This window comes from Camelus dromedarius, chromosome 7 (assembly GCF_036321535.1).
Source record: "Camelus dromedarius isolate mCamDro1 chromosome 7, mCamDro1.pat, whole genome shotgun sequence".
NCBI classification, from domain to species: Eukaryota; Metazoa; Chordata; class Mammalia; order Artiodactyla; family Camelidae; genus Camelus; species Camelus dromedarius.
Genome location: NC_087442.1, coordinates 5,713,671 through 5,735,437, shown reverse-complemented (window position 1 = coordinate 5,735,437; position 21,767 = coordinate 5,713,671). Strand labels below are relative to the sequence as shown.

Sequence of the window (21,767 nt, the reverse complement as noted above, 5' to 3'; positions counted from 1 at the left end):
TTTTAATGCTTTCCTCTGTCAAGTTTAACTTTGTGGACTTGCCCATTTAGAACTATTTATCACTCTGTAGAATTCTGACTATTCTTTTATTTCCATACTTTAAATTCTGGCTTCACCATATTTGGTGACGTCTCTTGCTTTTCTCCAAAAAGAAAACTCGGTTATATTTCACTGTTAAGATACTAATATTTGTCAGTAACAGAAGCAGACAAGCCAATATAGGGGCTATGTGGTAAGCCTTGTTTTTACTAGTAAAGGTGTCATCATATGCTGAGCGGCAGGTCACTCAACTTCAGGTGGGCAGTGCCTTTCCTACAGGTGAGGTCATTAACTCAGCTAGGCCTCACATAGCTAGGGGTCTGCAGGTGAAATTAAAGGACTCTAGGCAGTAACTTGAGATACGGATCTCAGTAAAAGTAAATACATGGGCAGTTATAAAAGCTGGTATTATTGTAACAATGGTTTGTAACTGCACCTTCAGTTCCAAATGATTTAAGAGACCAGTATGCTTAAAGGGAAAAAAATTATTAGTCTAAAAGCCAGTATTTTTCTAGCTTTTGTTGTAACTTCAAATCTTGTTTTCTACAAACTTTAAGGGGCTAATACATTAAAAAGAATTACTGGTTTATGTTTTGGGACACACATTTATAAAGATATAATTTTGTGACATCAGTGGTCAAAAGCGGTATGGAAAGCTGTAAAGGAGCAGAGTTTTTGTATACTGTTGAAGTTTAGCTGGTATAAATTGAAATTAGAATGTTGCAACAAAGCTGGAGGACTCATTTTAAAACTTACTACAAAGCGACAGTAATCAAAACAGTGCAGTACTGGCATAAAGGTAGACATATACCCCAGTGGAATAGAACAGAGAGCCCAGAAATAAGCCTTCACATATGCGGCCAAACGACAAGTGTGCCGATGGAGAAAAGACAGTCTTCAACAAATGGTCCTGGGAAAACTAGATATCCATATGTAAAATAATGAATTTAGATCCTTATCTGACACCATACACAAAAATTAACTAAAAATGGATCAAAGACATAAATGTAAGACTTAAAACAATAAAATTCTTAAAAGAAAACATAGGACATAAGTTCACAACATCGGATTTGGCAATGATTTCTTGGCTGTGACACAAAGGCACAGGCAACAAAAGAAAAAAAATAGACAAATAGGGCTTCATGAAAATTGTAACTTTGTGCATCAAAGACATATAAACATAGTAAAAAGGCAATGCAAAGAATGGGAGAAAATATCTGCAAATCATATATCAGGTAAGGGATTCATATCCAGAATCTACAGAGAACCCCTAAAACTTAACAAAAAAACAACCTGTTCAAAAAAATGGACAAAGGACTTGAATAAGCATTTCTCCAAAGAAGATGTACAAATGGCCAATGAGCACATGAAAATATGATCAATATCACTGATAATTAAAGAAACGCAAATCAATACCACAGTGAGATACCACCTCACACCCATTAGGATGGTTCATATCAAACAAGTGGAAAACAGCAAGTGTTTTTGAGGATGTGGAGAAATTGGAATCCTTGTGCCCCTTGGTAGGAATATGAAATGGCACAGTCACTGTGGAAAACACTATGGTGGCTCCTTAAAGAATTTAAAATACAATTATCATATGACGCAGCAATTCCACTTCTGAGTATATATCCAAAATAATTAAAAGCAGGTTCTCAAAGAGATATCTGTGCACCAATATTCAGCAGCATTACTCACAATAGCTGAAGTCCAAGTGTCCATGGATGGATAAATGGATAAGCAAATGTGATACATACTATAATGGAATATTATTTAGCCTTTAAAAGGGAAGAAATTCTGACACATGTCAAAACATGGATGAATCTTGAGGGCATTATGCTCAGTGAAATAAGCCAATCACAAAAACATAAAAACTATGATTTCCCTTACGATGAATAATCTGAAAAGGTACTTAGAGCGGTCAAATTCATAGAGACAGAGAGAATGGCAGTTGCCAGGGGATGGGGGGTGGGTGATGGGGAGGTAGAATTTGTTTTATAAGGTGAAGAGTGCTGTAGATGGGTATTGGTGATGGCTGCATAACCTTATACACATTTAATATCTCTGAGCTATACACTTAAAAATGGTTAATTTTATGTTATGTGTATTTTACCACATTTTTTTTAATTGAGGGGAAAAATGTCCTGATTAGACAAAGAAGGGTTTACAAACTATTCCAAATTAACAGGGACTAGAGAAGCATGCTACCTAAGTGCAGTGCAAGATTGTGGATTAGATGCTGGACTAGGGGAAATAGTCGTATAGCTAGCTGTAAAGGACATTTCGGGGACAATTAAAGACATTTAGTTGTGGACTGAGGATTAAATAGTAGTATTATATCAATGTTAAATTTTCTGTTTTTGCTCATTATACTTTGGTTATATAAGACATATTAGTTTTTCAGTTACCACACACAAATTATCACAAATTTAGTGGCTGAAAAACACCCATTTATTATCTCATAATCCTGGAGGTCAGAAGTCCAGGTGGACTCAGCGGGGTTCCCTGCTTAGGGTCTCACATGACTGAAATTAAGATGTCCACCAGACTGTGCACCAATATTCTTGTGCTTGTAATCAGGAGGCTCTGGGAAGAATCACTGGGTTATTTGGTTGTTGGCAGAATCAAGCTCCTTGTGGTTGTAGGACTAAGGTCCCTGTTTTCTTTCTGGGGCTGATCAGGGAGCATTCTCAGCTCTTAGAGGCTGTTCCCAGGTCCTTTCCACATGGCCATAAAATCCTCAGTCCAGCAACAAAATGTTGAATCCTCTTTGTGCTTTTGTGCTCTGACTTCCTCTGCTTTTAAGCTGCTGGTGTGATTACATTAAGCCACCCAGACAACATCTCTTTTGATCCATAACGTAATCATGGATGTGATGTCATTTCATAGATTCCACTCACACTCCAAGGGGCAGAGATTGGGGTCCCTGGAGCTCATGTTAGAATTCTGTCTACCCCATAAGAGAATGTCTTTTTCTTGAGTAATACTCATGGAAGTATTTAGGGATAAAGGGAGGTATGAAAGCAATTTAGCCTCAAATAGTTCAGAAAAAATATATATATATATATATGTATAATTTATATATTTAAAAGATCCCCAGGTAACTCCAGTGTGCAGCCTGCACATAGACATATATATGTTTTTATATATTATGCATATACATAGAGGAGAGGGAGGGAGGGCACATGAGCATGATAAAGCAAATGGGACAAAATGCAAATGATTAGAGTTCCTTGTTTTAATATTAAAACTTTTCTGTAAGTTTTAAATGACCTAAAAATTGACCGAAAAATAGGAAACAAAAGTCCAATCCTTATGTAGTGAATTAAAAATCTGGACTTCATTTGAAGCTAAAGTTTCTTGCCTGTCCCATCTCAGCTGCTTGAGGTCTAGAATCTGGAATCTTGCGATAAGGAGAAAGACATTCTCCTACCCCTAGCTTGTTCCAGGGCTTCTGCATCCTGGCTGGAAACAGGCGTGGGGAAGTGGGGAGGAGAAGTACAAGAAAGGTTTTACCTGGCATCTGGGTAATGAGATACCAGTTACTTGTAGCTGGGATAACTGAAAGCTGATTCTCCAAGTGTGTCAGTGGGTTCTCCACTCCCCCAGACCCCGGTCACTGGAGACCTCTCACTCCACTGCAGTGGGTAGTGTCAGCTGTAGCACTCCGCCCTGCATGGGCTCCCTGGGGGAGCATCATGCCAATAGACAGTCACGGGCAGTCCCTTTAAGTGGCTCCAGGCACTTCCCCTGTGGGGCTCATATCTGGATGATGGAAAACACTTATATATCTTTTGCTCTGACAAGCCCTGTGAATATAGACTCTTCCCAAATGGCCACAACAAAGAAGCCCATCAGTCAGTTACACCTTTAGTCTTTTCCAGGCCTGGATTTATGAGTAGGCCCACAGCTCCAGAAAATACAGGTCAGGATGCCATTCTCATTAGGCTTAAGGTCAGAGGAAAGTAGCTCACCCCACCCGTCCCCATGGTAATGTGGGGTCTCCCAGGAACTTGACAGATCTTTCCAGAAACATCTCTAATATCCAGCTTCCTGACCTCTTCACTCCCAGCGCTTTGACTCCCTCTTAGTGGTGAGGGCTTGCATCACAGCCGAGTATTTCAGCTCCTCTTTACAAATCAGGCCTCTGTGGTCTAGCTTTGGAATGGGGAAGAGTTGGCTTCTATTTTGGGGAGCCTTCAGCCAAAACAGGCAGACAGAATCACACTTTAATATCTGTTGCATATGTTTATTGCTATTCCTGATTTATTGATTTTAGATATTATCTATTGATTCCTACTGTGGAGGATGAAGATATGGCCCTCTTACTTCACCCCAGGCCCCCACCTCTCTTCCCTCCATCCTCTCAGAACAGGTATATCATACTTTTTTGGTTAATTCAATGTAAATTATTTACCTGATTATGATTATGTATTATTTACTTCTAATCAAAGTGGCATATTGTGATGATGTTTCCTTCATTGTACAATTTTCCCGCCCAGAATTGAAATTTTTTAATTTTTAATTTTCCTAGTTTTCTATACTATCACCAGTTGTCCTCAAACTCCCCCATGAAATTAAACAACTCCTCTGAAGAGTCTTTTCCACATAATCAAACATCCTGTGACTTACTGGTTTTAGTATTTTTTTTTTTCTGGAAACTTCTGTTCTTGGGTTTTCCATTCCTCTGTTGTCTCTAAACTAGTTATTCTTTAGGCCTGCTGCATAGCTGTGGTCTCAGACTTTGCTTTGTCTCTTTCCTATTTCCTGGACCTATTGCTTCTTTTAGGTTTATGTCTTCATTTTGCTGGGCACATCCTTCAGTAACTTCCTAAGAAAGGTGCATGGGAGGAACTTTTTAAAAGACTGCATATCTAAAAATGCCCTTGTTCTGCTCTCACAATTGATAACTTGGTTGGGTATAGAATTCCAGGTTGGAAAGGATTTTCCTCAGCATTTTGAAAGCATTGCTTTTAGGTTTACAGGTGCTGTTGAGAAGTCTAAATGCCTTTTTATTCCTAAATCTTTGACACAGCCTGTTTTCCCACTCTGAAAGGTTTAAAGGTCTATTCCAGTGTTAGTGCTTAATGACAGGGCTTTCTTTACCTTTTGTTCTGGGTATCTGGTGCTTCCCTTCCATGTGGAAACTTACATTTTCCAGTTTGGGGAAACATTCTTGTATTACGTCTTCCTTTCTATTTTCTCTTTTCTTTCTTCTGAAAAGTCCTATTAGTTAGATATCAGACTTCCTAAATCGAGCCTCTGGTTTTGTTTTTCTTTTTTTCTCCTATTTTCTGCTTCTGTCTTTTTTTGTTTTACATTCCTGGAGATTTCCTCCAATTTTATTTTCTAATAATTCTATTTAATTTTCAGCAATTTCTTCTGTCATATTTTTAGTCTAAGAGCTCTGCTGCTCTTTTCATGGGTAACTGTCATGACTGTTCTCTCTGAGATTATTCTAGTTGGGAGAAGGGGGTGAAGTTTTGTTTTGCTCCCTTCAGTATCTCTAGTTCCTTCAATCCTTCTTCCTCCTTGTTTTATGTTAGCAGTTTGTCTTAAATAAAATCTTTAGATTCATTCATATTTAAGAGTAAAGACTTGAAAACTGGCTAGGAGCTCTGTGTGCATGGCTGGGACTTACTAAGGAGTGGGCAACCCTGCAGCGTGACCAGCTATGAACCTTGGAGATCTCATGGAAAGGCCCTCCAAAGAGTAAATCTGTAGGTCTTTGGGGGAAGAGGGTAGGGAGGGGCAATTCCATTTCTCCAAAGAAAACTTCCCATCTCCTGCTTGGCTGTACCCCGAGTCCATATTCTCAGAGCTTCTGGTCTGCAGACCATCTTCATCTGTTTGCATCACAGCCTTTCTCTTTCATCTTTCACCAGCCCCACTGTCCCAGGGCCCAGAACCTTTCTGGTTAAGTTTTTCTGTAGGCGAATCTCCTCCTAAAGGGAGGGTGGTGGTGTTTCCTGGTTTCCTGGAATAAGTGAGAGGACCTGGGATCAAACTGGTCTCTGCAGACCTTAAGCCCTGTGTCCACGCCTCCTTACCCACCACCTTCTGCCACACCTGGTGCCTCCAGGTCCTGGCTTTTTGGAGATTCTGGGGTCAAGGTCACTTCCTTCTCCTTGTTACCCTCTCTGCTGGCATTTGGTGTTCAGCTCTGTAAGTTCTCTTTTATCTCCTTTCCTTCTTCTAAAAAGATACTAACATTTCTAATCCAGCATTTCTCTTGGGCTTATTATTATTATTTCTTTGCCCTCATTTTAGAGATATTTGAAGAAGGATATGGGTTCAATCTACCACAGTTTAATAATTTATTATATTGTTATTAGTAGTAAATATGTTTATTCATACACACACATGAAAATACAAACATATTCAAGTGATCCAAAGATGAATAGTGAAAAAAGTCTCCTTCTTACCTTGTTCTTCAGTCCCTCCACAGAAGCACCCACAGCTAGCAGTTGCTTGTATATATGCTTCCAAAGAAAGTTCCTACACACATTCACATAGATACATACAAAAGCATGTAAGTAGAGATGAATGGATTTTCTTTTAAATCAGGAAAGTGATTTCTTTGCATGCCCCTGAAAAATATTCGTATTTTCAGTAAAGGGCAGTGCTTAACCCAAAGACATGAAACTCTTTCAGTTGGGTTTCAGGCTCCACTGCAGGTGGTAGACATTGTTAAGAGGTCTTTCAAGGGCCCTGTGTAGTTAGCCGCCTGCACCAAGGCCAGCTGTGGGTGTCGCTGTGGGTGCTGCTGTTGGCACACGCAGGGGACAGTTGTTGGTGGCCCTCGCCCACCTCTTGTGTGGCTTTCTTTATCATCCCTGTCTTCTCTCCTTCTATTTTGTCCTCTGTATTTCTTCCCGTTGTCACACTTTCCCTCTGGATGTGTTTAGCTGACTCATGGCTCCTGTGGCTGACCGTGGGGTTAAGGAAGTTATTTATCCTAGCTAAGGGGTACACCCTCATCTGGATGTCTCTTTGGGTTTTAAGAATAAATTGGCACCCTAGATGGGTATGCTTTCATCGTGCCCCTGGCTGAATAGATGCTATTAAGAAATAGCCCCAGAGGCATCCCTGAATATTTCAGGTGGGCTGCTTGTCCAGAGCACTGACATCAGTGTGACTCTTCATCCCTGCAACAGGCCCTGCTGCTGCCAAACCAGACTTGATCTCAAAACTGGAGCGGAGAGCTGCACCCTGGATCAAGGACCCAAACGGGCCAAAGTGGGGGAAAGGCCGTGTTCCAGGTGGGTCCTGACCTGCTGAATTCCGAAGGCTATGTCCAGGCGCCCAGGCAGCGAGGGCAAGTCACACAGTGTTAGTTCAGCCCTCATCACGCTGGACCTGTTGTACACCAGGCCCTGTATTGAGTAAGAAACTGAGTAAGAAATTGAGTAAGAAACTAACCCTGCCTCATAGTGTAGAGTAGCCTGAGAAACTGGGACAGTTTAGGAAAATAGGGAGCTTTGATGAGCGGAAGTGAAACTGGGGCTGTGGTAGAGCTGATGGGGGAGGAACATGGTAGATACTGGTCATGAGGGGCCATGTGACCCACAGGCCTGCGAGCCTGTCCTCCCTTCTCCCCGCTCCTCTGGTATTTAGTGACGACACCGTTGGTCCGTGAGAGTCGGCTGTTTTGCACATCTCAGTCAGTAACTGACTGGCTGCTGGCTACGGTGTATACTTTTGTGCCCCCTTGTTTCTAAGGCTCACAAGACTTATGAACATTTAACCTTATTTTTTGTGGTGCCTTGAAGGAGGATTAAAACCATCCAATAGCATGTATGGCCAGGGTAGTTAATTAAGCTTATTAGCATCTGATGTCACATGATCCCAGAGTAGCTGTGTGGCTAGAGAGGGGGAGGCTGGCTGAAGAATCCACAGGAATTAGCAAACAACTCTTAGGGAGCCAGACTGCATTTCATAGAAAACAGCGGGGAAGGTTTTAAATAGAAGCCACTAGTGATTTCTAGAAAGGCAGATCACATTCATCTTCTCTGCTTTGCATAAGGAGTACTTACTGAATTGGGATGTCTTAGCTGATAGGAGGCTGCAGAGTTCTGGGCAGCAAAACCAAGCGCAATTTGATTTGCTCCCAAGGGAAAAAGAAGAAGATGGTGGCTGTAAGTGAGGCACACACACAGGCCCCGGCTGGAGAATCTGCATTGCTTCCAGCTCCTTCTGTGGAGATGTGCACCCGCTACTGTGGTCCCAGCCTTTGTGAAGTACAAGTAGACGGACAAAGGAAAATCAAGAGGACGTACAGACCCCGCTCAATTCAGAGGTCGTGGTTTGGGCAGTTCCCGTGGTTAGTAATTGACCCAAAAGAGAGCAAGCTCTTCTGCTCAGCTTGCAAAGAAAGACCCAGTCTCCACGACAAATCATCCCGGTTAGTCCGAGGTTACACGGGCCCTTTCAAAGTGGAGACTTTAAAGTACCATGAAGTTAGCAAAGCACACAAGCTCTGTGTCAACACTGTGGAAGTCAAGGAAGATTCCCCACAGGCTGCCCTAGTCCCTGAGATCTCCAGTGACCTGATGGCCAACATGGAACATTTTTTCAATGCCGCTTACTCCATCGCATACCACTCGAGGCCCCTGAACGACTTTGAGAAGATCCTGCAACTCCTTCAAAGCACCGGGACCATGATTTTGGGCAAGTACCGAAATCGCACCGCCTGCACTCAGTTCATCAAATACATCTCTGAGACTCTGAAGAAGGAGATCCTCCAGGATGTCCGGAACTCCCCGTGTGTGAGCGTGTTGCTGGACAGCTCCACAGACGCCTTCGACCAGTCCTATGTGGGCATTTACGTCCGCTACTTTAAGGGGGTGGAGGTGAAAGAGTCTTACATCACCCTGGCCCCACTCTACAGTGAGACAGCGGATGGATACTTTGAGACCATCATCTCTGCCCTGGATGAACTGGACATCCCCTTCCGGAAGCCTGGCTGGGTGGTGGGCCTGGGAACCGATGGCTCAGCCATGCTGAGCTGCGGAGGAGGCCTGGTGGAGAAGTTCCAGGAGATCATACCCCAGCTGCTGCCGGTGCACTGTGTGGCCCACCGGCTACACCTGGCCGTGGTAGACGCCTGTGGGGGCATTGACCTGGTCAAGAAGTGTGACCGGCACATCCGGACCGTCTTCAAATTTTATCAGTCCTCGAACAAAAGACTGAATGAGCTGCAGGCGGGCGCGGCTCTGCTGGAGCAGGAAATCATCCGCCTGAAGGACCTGAACGCTGTCAGGTGGGTGGCCAGCAAGAGGCGCACCCTGCACGCACTCGTTGCAAGCTGGCCCACCCTGGCCGGGCACCTCCAGAGCGTGGCGGATGCAGGAGGCCAGGTCGGGCACCGGGCCAGGGGCATGCTGAAGCTGGTGAAGAGCTTCCACTTCATCAAGTTCTGCCACTTCCTCTTGGACTTCCTGAGCATCTACAGGCCCCTGTCCGAGGTGTGCCAGAAGGAGATGGTGCTGATTACGGAGGTGAACTCTGCGCTGGGGCGGGCCTATGGAGCACTGGAGACCCTCCGTCACCAGGCAGGACCCAAGGAGGAAGAGTTCAATGCCAGCTTCAGGGATGGGCGGCTTCACGGCATCTTCTTGGACCAAATGGAAATGGCAGAACAGCGGTTCCAGGCGGACAGGGAAAGAATGATCCTGACAGGGATTGAATACCTCCAGCAAAGGTTTGACAGGGACCGTCCCCTGCAGCTCAAGAACATGGAGGTGTTTGACACCATGGCCTGGCCAAGTGGCGTGGAACTTGCCAGTTTTGGAAATGATGATATTCTCACCCTAGCCAGGTATTTTGAGCTCTCGCTCCCCCCAGGATACAGTGAGGAAGCACTCCTGGAGGAGTGGCTGGGCCTGAAGGCCATTGCCAAGAACCTCCCTTTCTCCATGCTGTGCAAGAACGCCCTGGCCCAGCACTGCCACTTCCCCTTGCTGAGCAGGCTCATAGCTGTGGTGGTCTGCGTGCCCATCTCCACCTCCTGCTGTGAGCGGGGATTCAGTGCCATGAACCGGATCAGGACCGATGAGAGGACCAAGCTCTCCAACGAGGTGATCAACATGCTCATGATGACAGCGGTGAATGGCGTGGCAGTCACAGAGTATGACCCCCAGCCCGCCATCCAGCACTGGTACCTGACTTCCTCAGGCCGGCGTTTCAGCCATGTCTACACCTGTGCACAAGTGCCACCCCGCTCCCACACAAGTAAGTAACCCGTGGTGGAGCCCCTGGATGTGGGAAAGCAAAGGAAGAGATCCTACCTCCCCAATCCCATGCTGAGTGCGAAGCCTGGTAGCGTCTGATGAAGTCAGCCATCACACTAGGCCTGGTCCAAGGTGTCCGCTGAGCTTCCACAGTGTACCCAGCCCTTTGCTAGACCAGTGGGTGCTTGAGACGGCACACCTATCCTCGAGGAGCTTATGATTGAGCTGGAGAGGCAGGACATACACACTGCAGGCAGCAGGGCAGAGCGCATAGAGCAGGAATTTCCAAGCAAGTTGGCCGAGGTTCAAAGCTCCAGTCCTGCCGCTGACTAGCATGTGACCTCGGGCAGCTTCATCTCTTTGTGCTTTGGTTTTTCATCTGTAAAGTGAGTGAAGAGCTGTGAAGTGCTCAGAACAATGTCTGGCAGGTAGTGCCGATGGCACTCTTAAAAGGTGAAGGCCACCACCGGAAATGATGGGAGGACTGGACACATTAGGGCAGAGATACTACATTCCCGGTGGGGGTGTGTAGATTCTGTTGAGAGAAGAGGTCAGTGCAGGTCTGAGGGGCTGCGAGGAAGGTACCAGCGGAGGAGAAGTTCGGGGTGTTTCAGGCAGAGGAGGAGTCAGTGGGGAGAACCACCTCACTAGCTCGGAGGGCCGGGGCGGGGGGGACTAGGCTTGAAGAGGAAGCAATATTATACTGGAGGGCAAGTCACTGAACGTCTTAAGCAAGAAAGGTTCCTCTTTTCAAGCAGTCACTGAACACCAAAGAAAATCAAAGAGCGTCTCCAGGCTATTCCTGTCTTACTGAACAGTGACTGAGCCAGGACTTTTCTCTCTGGATGTCTTCTGATAGCTGTTCCTATTGCTCTGCTCTCATTTTCCCTCGGAGTCTGTGGTCGTCAGCAGTGGACTGGCCTCAGGGTTGACAGAGGCTCTGTAGGAAGTAGGCTGGCCCCGGACCTGCTGCTGAGCGGTGGGTGGAGGGGGGTCCGTAGAAGTGGAGAGAAGAAGGGAGGGTGATTCCAAGACAAGGCTCCTTCACCCGTCCATTTGCTGAGTGAGTTGCTTTCTGTGCCCAGCCCATGGGGATGAAGGAGAAGATGCCACCGGGCGGGTCCTTTGGCGGGTTGTAATCACAGGGACAGTGGGACTAGTAAATCTGAAGCAAACAGAGAACACTACCAGATTTTAGAAAATAAAGCCTTCCTTCGCAGGCAGTTTCTCATCCTCAGCTCTGTTGACATTCGGGGTCAGATAACTTCATTGTGGGGGCCCATCCTGTGCACTGCGGGAGCTTTAGCCTGGCCGTCCCTGGCCCTTCCCACTACATACTCACTGGATACCCGTAGCACCCTCCCAGTTGGAGCAAGCAAAGATGTCTCCGGACACTGCCGAATGTCCCCTGGTGGGCAGAATCACCCCCAGTGAGATCCGCTGTCCTGGGTGGAAGAGCCCGCAGAGTGGGAATCGGTCAGGCCTGCCAAGAGTAGCCGTTGTCCTGTCTCCGGCCTCTTCTGCCATGATGTTTTCACCAAACGTACCTTGGGGCACAGCTGGATGTGGGGAGTGGTTATCATCTAATCTGTTTCCTCTGTCTGATTGTGCGTTCCCTTTCCTCCTGCATGAGGGGCTGGGCTCAGGAAAGAGAAGATGGGAGCACTCTGTGTGGAGGAGGCCGTGACCCAGAAGCCGCCCATTCCGTCCTATAGGGGACCAGTGGAGATCCTGAAGGACTGCATCCTGGACCCTCCCAACAGACTCCTGGGTTCCCATCCCGGCCAAGAGGCCCCCACACTGTCCTGATCAAGAGCTCTGGTCGAAGCAGGCATCGTAGGGATCGCCTTGGAGACCCCCATGCTGCCCTGGCCCTTGTGATCACGATGACAGGCCCTCTGAGAGTCTTGGCTGCCACAGAATCTTCATTTGGTGGGGACTCTAAGCACCAGGAGGTGGGCAGTGAGAAGATAGTTAAGCCCACATCTCAGAGAGGCAGGAGGCATGCAGCCTGTTCGCCAAGGCCCTTCCCTTAGCAGAGCTGCAACCTCACAGCACTTAATACACAGAAAGGTTCTTATCTCAAGCTCATTTTTAAGGTGCTTCAGGAAATAATCCCATCATGGAAGATTTTGCCCCATGTTCTGGTGGCCAGAGGACTTTTCTGAGGTGGGAGAGATGGTTAGGGGCAGGGCTTAAGCCCCTAGATAGTTAGGGAGCGTTCCAGGAGGCCGCTCGCCGCCCCAGAGGCATGGAGAAGGCATGTGGTAAGGGATAGAGGATGACCAGGTCCAGGGGGAGCTGGCCTGGATCTGTCACCATGGCTCCATGGCAGAAGCCAGGAAGCTTCAACTTCAAATGGGAGACATCAGAGAATTTCTCTACCTCCTCCCAGGGCCTTCCTGTAGGGTGAGGCAAGCAGAACCCCTTTGCACAGAGCACTCGAGAAAGATTATCCCCTTGCAGCTCCAGAATGGGAGGAGTGTTTCCCAGGAGGGAGCCTGCCACGTCCCTCCAGTCACAGCCTTGTAGCACGCTGAGCTCGGGTTTTGTACGGAGCAGAGCAGACAGGACAAGTGTGTACTGGGGAGGCTTGGGCTCCAGTCCCAACTCTGCTGCAGGCAGTGGTTCAACCATGATTTCTGTGCCTCCGTTTCCCTGTCCATGAAGTGGCAGCAGAGACTCCAAGTGCCCAGGCTGCTGTAGGGCTCAGGAAGGTCTCAAACACACCTCGGGCTGCAGAGGGCACTGGGCTGCCTTCAGCCCTTGTCCTTGTCCCTCGCCACCGACGTCCTTGTGGGAAGAAGTGCTCTCTAAACATGCCGTCAGCATCATGGTCTAGTTCATGCTTCCCAGGGTTGCTGTGGGGACCAGCTTGGAAGTCAGTAGAGGTGTTTGTTTAAATATGCTCCACCCAGACCTGCCTGATCGGATCCCAGGCACCAGGGCTCAGTGACTGGCTATTTTCAGCCAGGCCCCCCAGGAACTTCTTGGGCTCACTCAAGCTTGAGAATCACTACCCTGGAGGCACAGAAGGGTGTCCCACACTGTCTGGTTCCTGTTGCCCTCTCCCATTTCTCCTTCCTCCCTGAAGTAAAGCACTTTTCCCTCCAGGGAGGCTGCTTTGGGGTAGGCTCCTAGGCTGCTTACCTGGCTGGGGATGATGTAGTGTCTGGGTCCCGCCTTCCTAACCACAGGTGGGAAATGAAGTGGGGTTAGAGGGAAGGCCTTCTGTGCCGCTGCCTCCCTCTTGTGTTAGACAGGCTGGAAGTAGTGCTCTGTCCTGGCCTTGCCGTCCAGCTCCCTGCTCTACGCTGCAGGTCAACCAGTGGTCTGTCCACTTCCCATCTCTAGAAGTTGCTGAGAGCCCCTGAGATGCTGGTATCAGAGTGTCTCACTATGGGGCAGAATCCCTGGTTCCCGGTGTTTTCTGACTCTCCCTCCCCTTCTCCCCCGGAGCACTTAGCCTTAGCGCCATTGCTTTCCTGTTTTCTTCAGCTTCAAGCCAGAATTCTGTTCTCACTTTCTGCCTTTTACCTTGTGGAACTATCTCCCTGCCAGCCCCTGGTCCTGGGGCCTGAGGGGTACCACGGGCCCTTGGAGCTGGAGCTCTGGTGGTCCATACAGCCAAGATGGAGTCCAGGCCTCTCTCCCCCATTCACATAGGTTTCTACGGGGAGTTTAGAACTCTGTACTACGCCAGGTGCTACAGGTGCAAATGGTGGGGTGGAAGAAAGAAGGACCCTTTAAAGTAGGGGTTATAACCTACACCCTATCCATAGGGATTCAAATTGAGGTGACTTTCTAGCTGGCCTCATTCCTGTGGCTTCTTCCCTCCTTTAAGAATCCTTAGATCAAGGTCACAAGCAATGCTGTGTGAGTTCTAGACACACACACACACACACACACACACAATTCCTACCCAGGTCTAGGCATGGAGGTGGGGCCCATGTAGGGATGCACCCTGCCCCTCCACATCTGGGCCCTGAGGAAGCCTCTAATGCCAGCTTGTGAAAAAGTTGGGCCCCTTGGAGGGGGTGACTGAAAATACTATTTCATAAGGATTTGCACTACCCAGGTTTCTCCAGGGGCACAGGCATGCCCTGGATCCCCTCTGTTAGCTAATGGCAGAGAGGATGACTGATGATTTTGTGCAGGACCTCAAGGCTGAAGTGTGGTGAGACCTTTTGCCAGGGTTGGCCTCTTTGTTTTGTTTTAAGAGACTTGCTGTGTTTCAGACCCTACGGCCTGGAGAGCCTTCCTGTTTTGCCTCACAAAGAAAACAGGCTGAAGGGCACTGGGAATAGGAGCGAACTGCCTTTGGTGTCCACCCTCATCCTCTACCTGTAATCTCTAGACTGATGCCCACAGGGCCCAGCGTTCTGAATGACCAGCATTATAACTGACAGTTTGAGTTCAACAGCCAAAGACCAGGCTGGAGGGAGAGGCCTCAGCCCTGTCCTAGCCAGACATGTTTGAGTGTAGTTCTGCTCGTCCTTTTGCTTCTGGAGAAGACCAGGTTGAGTTCCTAGGGTGCTAAGTATTTAGCAGGACAGTGTGCAGATTAGCCATTCCCCTCATCCAGGTGTCTGTTAGCCAAGGTCACCCTAGGTGATGGGCCCAGGGATGTCCTCTCCTCCTCTGGTTTCAAAGATGTGCAAATGAGGTTTAAAAAACCATGTTTGATTCTCAGCCTTTTGCTATCTGAATAAAGCAGAGTTTATTTCGACACATGCCTCTGTCCTGTAAATCAGGAACTTGGAAACTGGAGGCGCTGATTGATCAAAGCTAATTATATTTGGCTCCTCTGAAAGCCCGGCCCCGCCTCTGAGTGACGGGCTGGCGCGCCTGCGCAAGTTGAGTTGGCTGAAAGCGCTCCTCTGGGAGGCCGGGTCCTGCTGCGCATGCTCGGCCTGCTTCCCTGCCCGGAGCTGCGCGCACAGGAGCACCTGCAGCTCTGACCTGCATCCCTCGCCCGGCCATGACCGCGCACTCCTTCGCCCTCCCGGTCATCATCTTCACCACGTTCTGGGGCCTCATCGGCATCGCCGGGCCCTGGTTCGTGCCGAAAGGACCTAACCGCGGGTAAGGATCGCGCGCGGCCTTGCCTCCCTGCGGACCCCTCCCCGGCCGGGCCCACCCCTTCCCCCGGGCGGCGGCGGCCCGCAGTGCAGCGAGCACTGGCCGAGGCACGCGCGGCGCCCCATTCCTCCTCCCAGGTCTGCAGTGGGCCGCGTTCAGCCGGGAGCTGGGAGCAGGCAGGCTGTCGGGGCCAAAGAGTAGAGACGGTCGTGCATTAGAAAGGTGGAGACAGCCGCGGGCACCTCCTCCCGCCAGTAAAGGTAAAGGCTATGGCTAGGCGCTGGTGCAGTTTGTCTACTCCTGCCCAGCTGTGACCTTGAGCATTTGTCACCCCTTCAAGCCTCGCTTTTGTCTTAGGTAATTGGGGGTTGTGATGATACCTGCCTTTTAAGGCTGCTGTGAAGATGACACGAAATATTGTATATAAAATTCTTAATGCATGGCACATATTATGTTAAATAATTTTTAGCCGGTATCATTGCTTTTTGAAGGTCCCCCAGCAGATTTCTGTACCTGTTGCACCATTCACCAGTTTCTGCTTTATATAATCTTCAGTTGTAAAGTGCTCTGTCTCCTGATTACAAGTTCCTTGAGGTGGAAAATTGTTTTGTTCACCACTGTATACCCAAGTGCCCAGCACAGGACAGATTCACCATTCTTAGTTATGTTAAAAGAATGGATTCGATGCTAATTTCTCTGGCAGCAACTTCGCGTGCTTTATTTAGATCAGAGGTCATAGGGCCTGGTCTGGGTTAGGTTTAGCTTTGGCTGAAGGCTGCTTGGGCATATGGGTGTTGCCTCTGTTCTTCAAGATCTGAGGGGCTAAGGTTGCACGGCTTCACTTTGTAAACCAGTTTAGTTCCTCACCTCTCCTGCAAAACTTGGTGAGTTCTTCTGTCTAACTGAAGTCTCTCTTGCTGCATTTAAAGCCTCTGTCTCCAGTCTTTGAGTGAACTCAGTGTAGCTAGGCCCCGTTCTCATTGTAACTGCTCACTTAGTCTCAGAGATGGCTCACAGGCTCCGTGCTTCTTGCCCTGTCTTCTGTCTCCCTTCCCCTTGCCCAGTGAAATTTGAATTCCAGAGATCACTCCACGGTGGGTTGCTGCAGATGCAGCCCTGTATGGTATCTTTTCCCAACATGTCTACTCTACGATGGAGAAATAGTAGGTGATGGAGAAGGAAGACAGGTAAAGGGAAAGATTCATAATGTAACTTGGATATGGTCAAGGTTGACCTCCCCGTAAGGTGACGCTGGGAGTTTTTATTTTCCATCTTGCAATTCTCACCCCAAGTAGACCTCAGCCTCCTTGTGTTCAGGTGGCATCGGAAAGGCCAACGGAAAAAAGGCTGGCACCAGGAGCTCTTTCTCTGGCCCCGGCCAGTCCTCCTAAGGGCTCTGGTTCCACCTGCCCTGACCTGACGGCCTCTTCCATTGCAGAGTGATCATCACCATGCTGGTGGCCACCGCCGTCTGCTGTTACCTCTTGTAAGTACTGCTCTCCCCAGCTCAAAGTCAGTGGGTGCCTTTGTCCTCCCTTCTTTCCTCCTCTCCCAGCCCTGCTCTCCCCTCTGTCCTGGTCCTGACACTTTCAGGTCTTGAAAGGCCGAGTAAAACACAGAAGACGAGGTGGTGTGCAGTGGCAGAGTGATGAGCTGGAAGTCATGAACTCTGGGTTCTGGTTCCAAATGTATCACCTGACAAGCTTTGTAATGTCCAAGGCGCCAGTTTTCTCATCTGTGAAATGAGCCAGTGCTTTTTATGCCTGACTGGGCATCAGAATCACCCGGAGAGATTGTAAAACACAGCTTGCAGGGCTCCCCCTGCAGCCACTAAACCACAGTTCTCAAGATCTGCACTTGGGAATCTGTATTTTTAGTGCTTGCCCCTGGGTGATTGTGATGCAGCCAGTTTAGAACCACTGGATGAACAGAGGTCTTCAAACTTGGAAGAGGTCCCTGGGAGATAGGGAAACATTCCAAGAGATGTGAGTACGAGGACAGTGTGAGGGAATCCACTTCCAGGGTCCTCATGTCCAGATGTTCCCTTTCTAAAGCTGCCATTGTGATAGCCGCTCCTCTTTTACAAAAAAAGACACCCTGCCATCCGTCCCCAATCCTTCTGTGTTAGGTTTCTCCATGTTAAATCATCCTGGCTGCCAAACTGAGGAATAAGTCCAAGTTCTGGCTTTGAGGGTGGCCTCTCTCCTAATCGGTTCAGCCACATTAAGCCTTTTTGGCTTCTCACCTTCCTGGGTCTCATACACTACTTTTATGTGTTAAGCTTGGCATAGTTGGTATATTCTGAATCCAGAACAATCAGGACAGGTAACATGATGAGAAGCTGATTCTTTAAAAGGTAATATTATTTTAAAAGTAACTGGAATATTTCTCAGGACTGCCAAATTTGTCAAAATACATAGAATAAAACCCACATTTAAAAAAATTTACATGACTAATTTCAGATTTGGTACATGTTATGTAGTTAAAACCTGTTTTATCTAATTAGATTATGAACTATTTATTCCTATTAGTGAATTCTCTCTTGTTTCACTTTATATAATATTTAATATTTTCTACCTATTAATGAAAAAATAAAACTTGTAAAAAATAATGATGACTGTTAGATGTTAGCTTAAATACATAGGGACATACAGTGTTTCAGAATTCTTCCTGACAGAGAGCATCTCTACGGTCCTGTCTCTGTGTTGCTTCTTGGTTCTTCGGACCTTGGCAGAATGTCTCCATCTGACCCAAGCAGGACCTCAGAGGGGCTCAGAGACCGGGACATAGAGGATGGTGGCTGGGAACATGGGGAGGCGGAGTGTACAAACATCAAGTCAACATGTGGGAAAGGGAGACTGGGCTGCAGATTGGATGCACACAGTCAGGTGGGACCACGTCTAGAAATTACATGCTCAGAATAGTACGATGATAAGTGGGCAGTGATTTCTGACAGCTTCCTGGGCATCAGGCACGTGCCCGGCTGCTGTGGGGGATTCACGGGTGAGAAGAGCTGACCCTTCCTGCAAAACCAGACCGAGCACCACAGTACCATCACCTAAGGCATGTAAAGTCACCCACCTCCAGAGGCCTTGGGGGCCTGCCACTGTGGCAAGCGCAGTCACAGTGATGGGGCCCAGGCCCCCCCCCGAGATGTGATGTGCAGCCTGCTGATGGGCCCTGAGAGCTCACTGGCCTGAAGGACAGTCCCTGTCCTGTCCTCAGCAGGCCTGGGAGTGGGGCTCTTGGTGTTCAGTTCCACACATCGGGGTAGTTCCTTCATCTTGCTCCTAAAAGGCAGTGGTTCTGACATGCCTGCCATCAGCCCAGCCTTGTCCTGCTCCAAGTGCAGGTTGGAGGGGCCCGAACCAGAAACGTATTAGGGCACAGCTGCGAGTTGCTCCCTAGGTGCTGCTGGAGGCTGTCTTTCCTCTTGCCTAATCCCAGGTCCAGCCTGATTCAGTGATCCTATAAATCTACAAAATATCAAGTCATACCAAGCCTAAACCCAAACCCACACGCCCCAGACAGAGCCTCCGTGCTGGCTGCAGTGTGGATGGCTCGGCGGGACCCTTCACTCTGGAAGCCAGACCCTTCGTCTGTTGGGTTGGTCACTTGACCAGCGGCCTGATGTGAGGGGTGCATGGCAGTTCCTTGCATCCAGGCTCACCCTCTCTCTGCTGTCCCTGGCAGCTGGCTCATCGCCATCCTGGCTCAGCTCAACCCCCTGTTTGGGCCCCAGCTGAAGAATGAGACCATCTGGTATGTGCGCTTCCTGTGGGAGTGACCGCTGCCGCTTCGGCCCCAGGTACCATGGGGCGGCGGGCAGGGTGGGGAAGGGCCCCAGGAGGAAGAGCCCGGGCAGGGTTGTTATAAGAGTTTGTGCTGGATTCAGGCATTCATTTATTAAGAAAAAAAAGTGCTAAGCACCTGCTCCCTCCCCACCTGGTGCTGTGCTGGGATGGATGGAAGACTGGAGTCCCTGGGGAGCACAGCTGCCCAGCCCGCTTGTGGGTTTGCAGACCACAGAGAGGCGGCCCGGAACGCAGTCTGTTGTGAGTGGGGGGAGGGCTGGGGCACCGGAGCCCTGAGACGCTACCCAGGCAGAGGGATGTTTGAGGTAAGCTGGGTGACCAACTCAGGCTCTCCATGGAGGGGTTGGGGGAGGGGGTCTCCACGGCGAGGAGGTGACTCTTTCATGTGATGTGATTTTCAGGTGTCCCAGCGCTCTGGATCACCTTGGCTCCACCGCCCCTGATGACCCTTTTGTCACCCCCACAGCTGTGTCCTGGTTCCTCTGTGCACCCTCCTTCAAGGCCTCCCTGGTTCTGGAAAGTCCCACCTTCCCAGCCAGTCTGGGCCTCAGGAAGCCCTGAGCTCAGAGTCAAGCTGGCGCAGGAGATACCCAGCCCTCTGGTGCCACTGCCCCCTCCCATGTAGATACTGCCTGGGAGCCTACCTTTTACAAAAGGGGGCGGCCCAGGGAAGGCCATGTGCCCTGTGGAGAAGGGGCGTCCAGCCCAGGTGCTCTGAGCCTGGGATGGGCCAGGCCGGAGAGGAAGCCCTGGGTGAGGAGTCAGGGGACCAGTTATGTCAGCCTGGCCACCATCCTGCTGTGTGACCCCAGGAAGCATCTGCCCGCGTGGGCCTCCTCACCCATGAGCTGGAGGAGCTCGATCGGGGTGTGTCAAAGGCCTTTATTGGAGTTCTTTAATTTTCTGACACATGTAGATGTGAAGTGTGTGAAAATGTTGAAATAATGGAAAAACATTCGCACACAAAAAAGCAACATAGTCTCTTGGGTCAGGATTGAAACCTGTATGTTTAGCATCTTTTATAGTTACAGTCACTTAAATTGGCTTGCTCAGAAAGTGGTATATCCTCAGAGTATTCTGTTCCGCCTTCCCTACCTGGGCCTCCTCGTCTGTGGACAAGCTGTCTCCCCGCCCAGAGGCTTCATCTGAGCACTGCGTGAGCCGGGAGAAAGGGAAGGCAGCTCCTGCCCCAGGCCTGGCCTCTCCCTCATTTGGCTGCAGTGGGGGTAGATTCAGAGCCCCTCACGGCAGCACATACGTCACCTGGAGCTAGAGAGGGTGGGGAGACAGGTATAGGTGAGCTGTGGGTGGCACCGTGGGCCCCTGGGCCCACCCTGGCTCCTGAGGCCAGCACCAGACTTATCCTGCGGAGTGGCCGGGCTCTGTGCTGGGATGCTGAGGGGTGGAGGAGCACCTGCCTGGCGAGGGCGTCAGACCAGAGCAAACCTAGGACCCCTAGCTCATGGCCTCACTTCTCCCAGGAGAGGTGGAGCTGAGATCTCAGACACTTGCCTGCAGTCCCAGAGCTAACTGGAGTCCCCTGACTCTACTCTGCCGCCTTTCCTCCCAGGGGGAAGGAGCCAGTATCTGTATATATTGACTGTTTATTAGACTGGCATTCTATTTGGTGGGTGTCATTTTTGGGAACAGTGGTAGAAGGTGACACATCTCACCTGGATTTCTTGGCTCTGGGCTTGGCCTGTTGCTCAGATTGGGGCCTCCCTTTGACATCCCACCCAACCCCTTTCAAACTCCCTTCCTGTGCTGACCTCTGTGGGCCTCCTGGAGTTGGGGGTGTCGAGTCTGGATTGTACTGGAAACCTGACCCGTGTCTAGTGACTCACGCGTGGTGGGGGAATTACTGTTTGTTTGGTGGCAGAGTCCTGGCTGAGGCTGCTCTTCCTCTGCCCACCCGCTTCCCAGTCCCTCAGTGTGTGGATCTGGGGGACAGGAAAGGGGACTGGCAGCTGCTTGGAGCTGCAGCTCTGGGACGTGGATACTGAGAACTGCATTTTCCTGAGACCAGAGGAGACTGGATGCTGCCCAGAACTAGGCCTGGCAGGAGGAGGAAGACAGAGGACTCATTCAAATGGAAACTTGACCACCATTGTCCGTGTCCCCGATTACAGAGCATGTGGTTCCTGGGGCTCTGCAATAAAGCAGGTCCCCAACATTCCGGAGTGTGGTCTGCCTCATTCCTAAATACCCAAGGGCTCTGCGCTGGGCTTGAGTGAGGATCAGCTTCCAGGCAGAGTGAGGAGAGGGAGCTGGCACTCTGAGGCCAGAGAGTGTAGCTCATGGGAGGCGCTACAGAGTGTGGGGGTAGGAGTTGCACAGGGGAGGAACCGGGAGAAATGAGGAAGGACCACTGAGGGCCTGAACACTGAGGAGTCTGGGTTGATCCAAGGGAATGTGGAGCCACAAAAGGGTTCGGAAGCAGGGTTGTCACATGACCCCACTTGGTTTCTAGGATCTCCACAGGGTGCGTGATGGGAGGCAGCCTGTTACCAGGGCTCCGGATGGGAGTGGTGGTGAAGATGGGCATGCATGGGCAGACTGAAGGTCCGGTTAGGAGCTGAAGGTGAGTAGGGAGTTGGTG

The 21,767-nt window shown here is 49.3% G+C and overlaps 2 protein-coding genes across 3 annotated transcripts in view; both read left to right on the top strand.

Annotated features, from left to right (window-relative positions):
• ZNF862 (zinc finger protein 862) overlaps positions 1 to 15,000 on the top strand; it is a 28,831-nt gene extending 13,831 nt beyond the window's left edge. For both annotated transcript variants that reach the window (XM_031455574.2, XM_064487229.1), the window contains exons 6-8: positions 7,197 to 7,301; positions 8,155 to 10,272; positions 11,905 to 15,000. In XM_031455574.2, the coding sequence (XP_031311434.2) occupies positions 7,197 to 7,301; positions 8,155 to 10,272; positions 11,905 to 12,080 (2,399 nt within the window). In that variant the 3' untranslated portion in view covers positions 12,081 to 15,000. The remainder of the gene's footprint in view (positions 1 to 7,196; positions 7,302 to 8,154; positions 10,273 to 11,904) is intronic.
• Positions 15,001 to 15,097: 97 nt separating this feature from the next.
• On the top strand, positions 15,098 to 21,341 carry ATP6V0E2 (ATPase H+ transporting V0 subunit e2). Its single transcript, XM_010975433.3, has 4 exons — positions 15,098 to 15,356; positions 16,792 to 16,839; positions 19,047 to 19,161; positions 19,570 to 21,341. The coding sequence occupies exons 1-3, from the start codon at positions 15,253 to 15,255 to the stop codon at positions 19,138 to 19,140; spliced, it is 246 nt and encodes an 81-aa protein (XP_010973735.1). The 5' UTR covers positions 15,098 to 15,252; the 3' UTR covers positions 19,141 to 19,161; positions 19,570 to 21,341.
• Positions 21,342 to 21,767: the final 426 nt, after the last annotated feature.